Raw genomic sequence first — 12,114 nt, 5'->3', positions numbered from 1 at the left:
TAGAAGTGTTCATTTTGTGACTATAGACAAAATGGTGCAGGTAGCTTGTGTGAGAGAGACCGCGCACAGTATGCTTAAGGACCCGCGTGACGTAACATTAACCCGTCTGGGGGAACAGAGTGTAAGGGGCGTGGCTTGAAGGAAACTGCAGGGGGAAGCTGGATAGGGACAAATCCAACTCTGGCAGTTCTGAGGTTGTGACCACTCATTACAGGGAGGGATGACAGCAGTATATATGCATTTACAAGTAAAAACAGCTTTTGCACGGAATGGGACCTTTAACAGATAAGCTCTGATTGCAGGAAGAGTGAAGGTGTGCTTCACAAAATATCAAATGTGGAAACTGTTGAATTGTTTGCAAAGGATAACATCACAGTTGAAATGGCCACTTGGAAAGTCAGACCTAAGGTTTAAGCTGCAAGGTATGAAAGAATGGAAAATAAGTCTTAACCAGCATCACCAAAGTACAGACAAAAACACCACCATCATAGACACTTGCGTGATGTTTAACAAAGCAGAGAATCACACAAGTATACAAACCACAAGTTTGACTTTAACCAAGAGAAGGATGGAAGTTCGACTTACTAAAAAAGTAATATATTACATATTACTCGTTACTATTTTCAAAAGTAATATTATTACTTTACTTATTACTCCATGCCAAAAGTAATTCGTTAGATACTCGTTATATTACTTTTCCGTTACATTCCACACAAATGGCAATAGGCCTTTTTCACTGCAGCGATTTTGTATCTAAAAGGCAGGAGGTAACACAGGTGCACCAAGATGTTAATTAGGGCTTCCAACTTCCAGTCCATTTAGCTGTTCCAGTGCTGGAGCCTTAATTAGTTAGTTGGTTGCACCTGTGTATACTCTGTCTTCTAGACACAAATGGCCGTTGTGAAAAAGGCCCATAGCGTTTTTCTCATCAAAATGCAGACTTTGCGGTGCGAATGTGTGAACTAGGTCTATTATGTGCTGTTCCATTTAAACTAATCGCTTTGCCAGAGCACAGCTTCCTACAGAGATGCTTGATGAAGAGCACACCTGGCTCAAAGTGATGACTGACAAGATGCAATCTTTTATCTTCTGTTTTATAGAATGCAGTATGCACTGCCAATGCAAACTCAATACGTATAGGCTACATCTTTGCTTAACAAATTTGTGTCACAAATAACGTTAGCTCTGCAACATTAACCTGACAATAATAACAGCAATGTTTGATGTCCACCAGCTTGTGAGTTTTTACGTTATCTCTGTATTTGAACAGTTTTCCGGTTTCTGTTGTGCTGTCCTCTCGTCTCGTAACGTTAACGTTAGGAAGTTTGAGCTTGTGTTTTTCACAGTGGAAAGAGTGTTAGTAGCCTACCTGTCCTGGACACCGTTTACATTTACACCGTTTACATTTGTCCAGTCATAAACTGGACCTCATGTTCCTCACAGAGACCTGGCTTGATCTAAACAACAGAGAATATGTTCTTAATGAGTCAGCCCCACCTAATTTTAACTACATTGACGCCCCCAGAGTCGGTAAGAAGGGGGGAGGAGTAGCTATTATTTTCTCTGATGTTTTTCAATGTAAGCAGGTATCGTTTGGCGACTTTTCATCGTTTGAATATCTGGCCGCTGTTCTGAAGTGCTCTCCCTCTATTTTACTACTGATTATATACAGACCACCTAAGTACTCTAGTAGTTTTTTTGATGAATTTTCAGAACTCCTTTCTATAATCTCCATAGAACACGACTGTTTAACTATTGCAGGAGATTTTAATATTCATATTGACAACCCCAATGATAATAATGCCAAAGAATTGAATAACCTCCTTGACACTTTTGACCTGTTACAACATGTCTCTGGGCCCACTCACAATCGAGGCCATACCCTAGACTTATTTATCACCAAGGGCTTTGAGTCATCGTTTCTTTCAGCTAGTGATGTTGCTCTGTCCGACCATCTCTGTATCTTTCTTGAACTCAAGGTCACCCCTATCGCTCTTACTCGGTCAAAAACCATCAAAAAGCGTCACATCAACGAGAGCACTAGCACATGGTTCATGGAGGCTTTCTCGCTGGCCCCTTCCCTCTCCTCAGCCTCTGTCAATGATCTCCTAGATAACTTCAATTCTAAAACCCTAAAGGCTATTGATGCTGTAGCTCCCATTAGATCTAAACTAATCTCCGGTAAGAAAAAAGCACCATGGAGAAACGCTCCCTCTGTAAATAACAAAAAAAGAGATTGTAGGAAAGCCGAGCGCAAATGGCGGAAAACTAAACTTCACATCGATTATGACATCTATAAAAATAGTCTTCACTCCTACAACCAGGAACTAAAAAATTCCAGAAAATTCTTCTTCTCCGACATTATCAGCAAAAACACCAATGACGCTCGCACTCTTTTTGCCACTGTTGACAGGCTGACAAACCCCCCCCCCCACAAATTGCCCCTGATCTTCTATCCAATGTCAAATGCAATGAATTTGCGACCTTCTTTAGGGATAAAATTATAAATATCAGACTATTTCCACATCAAGAACAAATGTGGCTCCGCCGCACCCACAGAATAGGTGCTTAATTAACATGACTCAGTTCAATGTCATTGACCACAAGAAACTAGAAGAAACGATACGAGGCCTTAAATCCTCATCGTGTTGCCTAGACACCCTGCCAACAAGCTTTCTAAAAAATGTCTACAGTTGCCTGGCGACCGACATACTGAAGATAATTAATACCTCTCTTCTTACAGGCATTTTTCCAAAATCTCTAAAAACTGCAGTTGTTAAGCCCTTGCTAAAGAAGCGTAGCCTCGACCCCTCTATAATCAGCAATTACAGACCAATATCAAATCTTCCCTTTATTAGCAAAATACTCGAAAAAACTGTCTACCAACAACTCAATACCTTTCTATCCTCCAATGATCTCCTAGATCCCTTCCAATCAGGCTTCCGACCCCATCATAGCACCGAAACTGCGCTTATCAGAGTTATAAATGACATCCGAATGAACACTGATTCAGGTAAAATCTCAATCTTAATGTTACTAGACCTCAGCGCTGCCTTTGATACGGTTGACCACGAAATTCTATTGGACAGACTGGAAAACTGGGTCGGGCTTTCCGGCACGGTCCTAGAGTGGTTCAGATCTTATCTGCAAGACAGGAACTACTTTGTCTCCATTGGCAACTACACATCTGAACAAACCAAAATGACATGTGGGGTACCCCAAGGATCAATTTTAGGTCCTGTCCTGTTTAACCTTTATATGCTCTCTCTGGGCCTAATTATGCAAAAAAACAAAATAGCTTATCATAGCTATGCAGATGACACCCAACTCTACATAGCCCTCTCATCGGATGACTATGCCCCCATAGAGACACTGTGTCAGTGCCTTGCGCAAATTAATGATTGGATGTGCCAGAATTTTCTCCAACTTAATAAAGACAAAACAGAGATAATTGTCTTCGGCAAAAAAGAAGATAGGCTCAAAGTTACTGCTCACCTCGAATCCCTATCTTTGAAGCCAAAGGACCAGGTAAAAAATCTTGGCATTATTATTGACTCTGATCTAAATTTCAACTCCCACATCAAGCTTATAAGAAAATCTGCCTTCTATCATCTAAAAAATATAGCAAGGATTAGAGGCTATATGTCCAAACAAGATCTTGAAAAACTAATTCATGCTTTCATTTCTAGCAGGCTAGACTACTGCAACAGTCTTTTCAATGGTCTTCCCAAAAAAGCTATTAAACAACTACAGCTCATTCAGAATGCGGCTGCTAGAGTTCTAACAAGAACCAAGAAAGCTGAACACATTACACCAGTTCTCAAATCCCTGCATTGGCTGCCAGTAAATCTTAGAATAGACTTTAAAATTCTGCTAATAGTTTACAAATCTCTCAACGGGTCAGGCCCACACTACATCTCTGAAATGCTTCTACATTATGAACCATCCAGATCCCTGAGATCTTCAGGCACTGGTCTACTAATTGTCCCGAGGACCAAATCAAAACATGGTGAAGCCGCGTTCTCCCACTATGCCTCTCATAACTGGAACAAACTCCCTGAACACATTAGATCTGCCCCTACTCTGCCTATTTTTAAATCCAAGCTAAAGACCTTTATGTTTACTCTTGCTTTTAACTGCTACTAAACTACTGCCTCTCTCGGCCTGTAATTTAAAAAAAAGATTCCTGTACATTTCCAACAAATGGACTGTACATGTAATAATAATACTGAAGAGTGCCTTGTAACTTATTTAAAACAGAAATAATGTTTCATGTTTGTTAATTTGAGTATATATTTTAACTAAAACTGTCGGCTGTGTTTTTTATGTGTTTTTTATATGTGCATTGCTTTGCTGCTTGTTTTTTCGATTATTTTTTGTAAAGCACCTTGAATTGCCTTGTGTATGAAAGGTGCTATATAAATAAAATTTGACTTGACTTGACTTGACTTTGATGTTCAATCGTGTCACCTTTCTTCCCGACAAAAACAAAGTCATGGGAATATATCCGCAGCCACGGATTTTCCTCCTCGCTCAGCAGGACAGAGAGGGAGGTGTGCCTGCCTGCCTGTTGCTGCTCTGAATGGGCTCTGCGGTGACGTCACCTTGTTTTGGGAGCGTTAAAGCCATGCTGCTTGTGATCAGTGAATGCCGACTGCGTGTCGTTTTGCAGCGCAGTGGCATCACAGAATGGACTCAACAAAAGATGTAACGACTAACGTAACGAGCTCGTTTATCTTGAAGTAACTGTAATATTATTACTTATATTCTATAGTAATTCGTTACACTACTCGTTACTTGGAAAAAGTAATATTATTACAGTAACGAGTAACTAGTAACTCGTTACTTCCCAACACTGACCGTGACAAATGCCCAACACCCTTCAACCTGAATGGAGCTAAGCCAAAAAACCTGACAGCTGTTCAGAATCTGCCCACCGTTTATTTTACTATCCAGTATGGTATTATCATTTCCTATATAGATATTTTTCAATATATATTATTTTCGGGTTTTTGTCTTTTTATCGAATAAAAAATATGCATAAAAAAATATGCTCCGCCGTGTGAACGTTTCTATTTTGATGGCTGCCGTCGTTCCCATTTTCAACGTTCAATACCCGAGCGCTCCTCGGGACAGCTCTGAATGCTCTGTACACACGAGCGCTCCTCGGGACAGCTCTGAATGCTCTGCACACAGGAGCGCTCCTCGGGACAGCTCTGAATGCTCTGCACACACGAGCGCTCCTCGGGACAGCTCTGAATGCTCTGCACACACGAGCGCTCCTCGGGACAGCTCTGAATGCTCTGTACACAGGAGCGCCCCTCGGGACAGCTCTGAATGCTCTGTACACACGAGCGCTCCTCGGGACAGCTCTGAATGCTCTGAGCACACGAGCGCTCCTCGGGACAGCTCTGAATGCTCTGCACACACAAGCGCTCCTCGGGACAGCTCTGAATGCTCTGCACACATCATCCAAACACAAAGCGAAAAGTGGGCACAGATTGCACATGTCTAATTCACTAAATGTAAACATAAACTGCGCTCAGATGGAACCGCCATTGGCAGAGCAAAGGGGACAAATGGTAGACTTACCAACCACTGCCACATGGGCCCTCTGGCTGGCCGGCACCACATCTGCTGGAAAGGAGAAGACGATGTCTGTGGAACTGTTGTGGGTCCCTGGTGCCAGCTCCAGGAAGAGAGTCTTTGAGTAGGACTGTTCAACTCCCTCCGGCTTCAGGAACATGGAAGTAATTCAGTGTTATCATAGGATTAGCTGTATGCCACGTAGCATGCTGCATTATACTTTGTGTAGCATTGTGAGGAGTAGAAGTAGGGTGAAACGAGGACTTCACATCAACTCAAACCTGTGCATTCATATCTAAAAGCACTGATCATACAGACACAAATACAGATATTGTGAGAAACTTACCATTCATCTATCATGAGTTTTTATTTTACTTTTATTTATCCAGGGAAAGCTGACTTATCACATGTGCCGTTTTCCAGCAAACATCCTTCATCACTTTCATACAGCAGGGTTCCTACACATTTTCAATTAAAATATCTGTACTTTTTCCAGACCTTGATGTGTTTTGAAGATTTTGTCTGGAGTTTATGCAGATAGACATCTTGCCCCGGTAACTAGGTCATATCACTGTAGGCTATAGATGAAGATTGTTCTTCACAGCCACAAATATTTGAGATGATTGGCAGGGTTCCTACACGTTTTACATTTAAAAATTAAAAGAATTTCCAGGCAGATTCCATGTTCTTGAAAGGATTTGATTTTGGTGAGTATTTGATAATGCATGCTGACAGCGGCTGGGTCATAAGAGCACCCCTCAATCTGAACATTATTCTTCACATCAACAAAAACTGTGGACTCAAACTGGGTCTAACATAAAAGCTAGAATCATGTGTGTATTGAACCTAAACCACAACATTTTCCATACCTTTCCAGCCTTCTCCCCCCCCCCCCCAAACTATTCATACATTTTTTATACTTTTCCAAGCCTGCATAGGAACCCCGACACACACACAATCACACATTTTCCCAGCCAGTTGAGGGATTCAAACTGGCAACTTTCAACAAGCAATTTCTCAACATTGTTTCAGTCCTGCTATACCTTCACAAGCACAGTCCGCAAAAGGCTGTCTGAGACATCGGCAGATACGGCATCCACAGATATTTCCATCTTGCCCAGAGCCAGGGGCCGTATGGGGAAGAGGGCTGAAGCGGCATCCTGACTCCCTACAGTGAGTTTCCATGCATTCACCACAGAAAGGTCCTCTCGGTCTGCCAAGACAAACTCGAAGCCCTCATTGTGTGCTACCAGGAGTATGACCTGTAGAGAGCAACGCATGGGGAGATGGGGGTGAAAGTAGGATCGTTTCAAGAATGGAACACATACTGTATGCCATCATGGTATATCGAGTGAATAAGAGAGAAAAGAGGAATTGGAATTATTACAAGAGCTCATTTTGTTACTGGAAGATCAGTCAGGGACTTTCTGGGAATTGTGTGTAAAGGGGAAAGTATTATGTGCACAATGATTTGCTAGTGGTGTCTTTACAGTAGTCCCCATACCTCCAAGGCCCTGTCAAGATGGTTGAAGACGTTCACCTCCAGGACGATCTCCTCCCCTCTGATAAGATATGATGGGACATCCAGAGACAAGGAGAAGTCCTTGGACACTGTTAGCTGCGAATGAGAGGACATAATCTAATTTATTAGCAACTTTGACTGACTTTAGAGGTACTGGACCGGTTCAGCTGGTAAGGCACAGGGCTGCCATCAGTACAGTGATAGCCTAAGTGGTCAACTAATAGATACAGTCGGTCACGTTACTTCCGGTAACGTGTGTGTGTTTGTGTGTGTGTGTGTGTGTGTGTGTGTGTGTGTGTGTGTTTGTGTGTGTGTTGAGTATTTCCCCCACACTGACCCATTGACCCAGCATCTATGACTTGACACCGCCTGAATGCATACTGCTGCTACTACTAAAACCTTTATGTTGAGGTAGAGTATAATAGAAATAGAGTTTGTACATACCCTCGGTTGCACAGCTGTGAACCCCAAACCCTGGTTGTCTGACATCACTAGAGCTACAGCTCTCCAAGAAGTAATGCTGTCTGGCACTGTTACTTTGGGACTTGTCCACATTGAATCACTAACAGAAAATGAAATAGTATAACACAGTATTTATGTCGTGCGTTCAGTCCCCAATATGAGCACACAGTATACATTTCATAAATCTGTCTACTGTGCTTATAATAGACAACGATTCTTGCAATGATCACCTAACATTGGTGTCCAGCCACAGCCAGGAATCAGTAGCGGCCTGATCCATCCAGTGCCTCCAGTACTTCTCTGACATCAGGGCATCTGCAAAGGAGAGAGAAAGAATATCAGAGGGAGACCAGTAAGCATTCATATCCAGAGAACAACAGTAGTAGAATTTGTCGGACCAATGCAATATGCTAAATGTCCACAAGAGGGACTCCAAACAAAAATGTGGTGCCATATATTGTAATATTTGATATTCCACACAGAGGACAGTAGGGATCAGATCCACATTTTGTGTGTGAGCATGAACATTAGCTTCAATGGATTATTCATCATCATACCGCTTTTGGGTTCATCTGGCTGCTTCGTCTTATACAGTCTGGCATTGGTCAGCACCACAATATTACATTCCTACGGTGAACAAGACAGATGGTAAAAATACAAAAGGTGTTATTGCAACCCATAAAAAACAGCAAGTATGTTTAGACAGGTTGTGAATCAATGGGAAAGCACATAGCTCATCCTCGCTGTCAGGAATTCACAATCAGATGAAACATCACAAGGACGATAGTAAAATCGAGGCGGGAGGTAGACACTCCTTATGATTCCAGATAAAGCCCGTGAAATATAGAATATAGGTCAGGTGATGTAAGATGTAAAATGATCACAGATCTCTAGGACCCCCCGGGGTGTTCCCAGGTAGAGATGGAGAAAAGGTCACCCTGAGACAATTCACTGTGGTGTGGCTTTCTCCTGTCATGCATCCATCGATCACCCCCAGGTCCTACGTCCACCCCCCCCCCCCCCCCCCCACACACACACACACAACACAACACAACACAACGCACGCACACACACACACACACACACACACACACACACACACACACACACACACACACCGCACTAGAGTTACCAGCTCATTTTAGGAACAGCGAGAGAGTCACCTCCTAACAACAAAGCGGACAGATATTTTACATCCGGTCCAACCGGTTTAGCCGCGTGACTCCAAATACCAATACAGTAGCTGAGTGGGGAAAGCTTGTCTAAGAAGCCGTTACAAGAGATTAAGGAGATTGGGGTGATTGGTGCTTTGTAATCAAACTAAAAGATCGACAAAGGAGAAATCAAGCAAATCTGACAGTATCTAAACAGGTCATGGTCGTTTGACTTTCTGAAGGAGGTTCACAGAAGTTTAAGTTTCAGAGATTCGATCGTGGTCTTTTGTCTGAAAACACAAACACCACAAAGACATACATTGTATTCACACAGGGATTTACGGTATAGTGGAGCTTCTGGCTATCTGTCAAGATGCCGATAAAAGGACTTGTTTTGATCTTGAGACAGCTGTCCTACTCTTGAGCTTTGGCCAATCAAATGCAATGTTCCTGAAGGGTTGGCCTACCTTCTCCTCTTTGAAGTCCTGGTCAACCTCTGGAGCATTGTCATCCACCTCCATTACCAGGATTCCTACCTGGGACGCGGGTTCGGTGACGGTCACAGTGAGCGACACCTGCTCACCTGGCTTGGCCTTGTCAGTGCTCCAGTTCAGAGACACCTGAGGAGAGCAAATACACACCAAATCTCAGGCAAGTCAAGGTAGATCAACACAATCAGAAGAGCAAATGGAAACGCGTTCATGATTGAGGATGAATCACCATTATGTTACTTTAGTTGATGATAGGAAGCAGAAAGAAAGCATTTATTGATATGAAAATGTCAGATTATTACTTTAAAACCACTAGCTATGTGTTTTAAATAACAATATCCACCCGAATACTGTTTGAATGTGAAGTGATCAAGTTCAGCACAACAAATTACATAGTTGCGTTGTTGGATGGGCAGGTACGCTGTGTCACTGGTGACCTCTCCATCAGGAAGGACACAGTAAACAGTGATACAGGCCCCAGGAAACCAAGACATTGTCGGGGCCAGCGAGAAGGTTGTGGAAGTCTGTGTCCCAGCAGTCATCACTTGACCTCTAGAGCTGACCTGGAATTGCAACAACACAGGAGAGACAGGGATGGAAAATAACCAGTACTCTAGTTACTGCATCTGGATTTTAGTTGATTAGTTGCCCTTCTACAGACCCCCCCCCCATAACAGATTTATTTTTACCACAGTGATATCTACAGTATGATTAAAAATCCATCTCCATTGCCCTATATTACATAACTTTTGGACTGCAATTTTTAAGTGGCTCTCAAAAGCCTATTCCAGAGACATTCAGCCCAACCATCTTTGGATGCCCCGCAGAGACTTTTGAGCTGCCGCACCACATACAGATTGCTCTGCACCTGGGAATGGTGGCTAAGAAACTTCTTCTCTTGACCTGGAAGTCAACCACTCCACCCTGCTTTGCACATTAACTCATTGAGATGTTATCTACTATTATATACAAATGGAAAGACTGCATCTGCACAAACTCAATACACAGAAGAGATTTTAGAGAATTTGGGGACCTTTCTTGGCACAGTGTCATATAACTCTGCATCCATAGGGACTCTGACCTGTTTGGCTACATGAGTGGGTGTGGTGTTTAATTGGATTCATTTATTCATGTAACTTTACCTTACTCCCAAGATGTTACTATTGTGACAACATTCTATGTTATCTTGTAAACAGTCTGCCAGCCTTTTTGTTTGGTTTTGTTCTATTTGTGTTGCACTTGATGTTGTATTTTCTTTGTATTGTATGTCCTTTCAATACATTTGCTGTTATAAATGTGAAAACTGTAAATAAAGTATTGTAGCGATCCGGTGTCTCGATGCATAAAGCAAGCATGTTGGTCTTTGGCCAAAGGGATTGTCCCTTTGGTTTGATTGATTGATTTTTATTTTGGATAAAGAATGACAACATCCAATGGATGACATGAAAAGTACAAACACTTATTTCCATCATGGTCCCTGGTCTTATAAAAACATGACATACAGTACAGTAACACATAACATCAGGTAAACAATAATGAAACAATCAAGGGTAAGAAGAACAAGAGACATAAACCAACATACAATAACACCAGAAGGCCCACACATTACTCTAGCTTACTCAATAAGAATTCTTTCAGAACGTTTTAAAACCATTCAGAGAATTTGCAGACGTACTGGTCTGATGGTTAACGTGTTGCGCTTGTAAATGACAGACCCGGGTTTGATACCAGCCTCGCCTGTGCTGTTACATTGGTGTCAGAAGTGGGATGCGATGGCCGCGCGGTCATTGGAGGTGCGGGGCCCCTGGTTGCCTGAGGGAGGGGACGGTCGCCGCCAGTTGCTGCACCAGCTAGTGTGGCGTGGAAGCACGCTGAAGCGCAGGGGCTGCGCTTCCCACAGGGGAGGCAGTGTAGTGATCCGGTGTCTCGATGTATAAAGTGAGCATGTTGGTCCTTAGCCAGCAGGATTGTCCCTTTCATCTGATGGTTAACGTGGTTTGCTTGCGAATGACAGACCCGGGTTCGATACCAGCCTCGCCTGTGCCGTTACAATATTTAAAATGTATCAATCTCGTATCAAAACTTTTGGCTCATAATGATGCATCAAATTATTTGCAACGATTCTTGCCTGTGCCAATATTGGAACATGTACAAAATCCTTTTGATTTTCATTCAACAAGTAACTGACCGCCTGAGTTCTAAAAAGTAACTGACCGGCTGAGTTTTAATGGACAACCCTTGCTTCTGTGCGATTAAAATCCTAGACATGTACCTGATAGAAAATGTCTACAAAGTAACATGGAGTCTACAAAGTCTTCTGTACTGTTTTCACTTCTGATCTAAAGAACAGAAGGGTAACCTCATGCAGAGACATAGCTCTGGAGAGTGTCAGATTATGTTTATTTGTGTGACCAGACATACCACATAGTGAAGCTCACTGGGTTGAAAGGTGCTCTCCACATATATTTGAAGAGGCAAGCCAATCTGCAACACAAATGTTAGGTGAAATGTGTCTTGGTGGCATAATTACAATATAACATGTAACAATGTAATCCAGGCATACGTTTTGCTTTATTCTCGTGTACAATGCTACAGAGTTCAGTTACCTGTGCAGGCAGAGCGTTGATTGGCAGGATCTGAATATATGAGCCACTGGGAGAGGAGTAGTTGTTGTGGAGCACCAGAGTCTCCTCACTGGACATAAATTTGGCCTGCATGTAAAACGAGATTATTTTTCTCAGACTTGAGGGAAACCAATAGAAATCTGATTTTTGAATGTGACATGATCTGATCTGATACAATCACATCTATAGCCTTACGGCATTGAAACTACATGGCCAAGATACAATGAAACTGCTGAACATGGCTTTTTCCCTGAGGACCAACATTCCAGATAAAA

The 12,114-nt window shown here is 42.5% G+C and overlaps 1 protein-coding gene across 1 annotated transcript in view; it reads right to left on the bottom strand.

The window, feature by feature from the left end:
* Window positions 1–12,114, bottom strand: part of LOC310773091 (CD109 antigen-like) — a 96,833-nt gene that overhangs the window by 29,484 nt on the left and 55,235 nt on the right. The window contains exons 20-29 of the mRNA XM_083633009.1: window positions 11,822–11,926; window positions 11,637–11,699; window positions 9,608–9,778; window positions 9,192–9,344; window positions 8,128–8,197; window positions 7,801–7,885; window positions 7,553–7,670; window positions 7,091–7,204; window positions 6,630–6,848; window positions 5,593–5,734 (exon numbers count right to left, since the gene is read on the bottom strand). Coding sequence (XP_083489135.1) covers window positions 5,593–5,734; window positions 6,630–6,848; window positions 7,091–7,204; window positions 7,553–7,670; window positions 7,801–7,885; window positions 8,128–8,197; window positions 9,192–9,344; window positions 9,608–9,778; window positions 11,637–11,699; window positions 11,822–11,926 — 1,240 coding nt within the window. The remainder of the gene's footprint in view (window positions 1–5,592; window positions 5,735–6,629; window positions 6,849–7,090; window positions 7,205–7,552; window positions 7,671–7,800; window positions 7,886–8,127; window positions 8,198–9,191; window positions 9,345–9,607; window positions 9,779–11,636; window positions 11,700–11,821; window positions 11,927–12,114) is intronic.

The sequence above is a fragment of the Poromitra crassiceps genome (assembly GCF_964638095.1).
Source record: "Poromitra crassiceps genome assembly, chromosome: 3".
Classification (NCBI taxonomy): domain Eukaryota; kingdom Metazoa; phylum Chordata; class Actinopteri; order Beryciformes; family Melamphaidae; genus Poromitra; species Poromitra crassiceps.
This window is presented reverse-complemented; position numbering and strand designations above follow the sequence as displayed.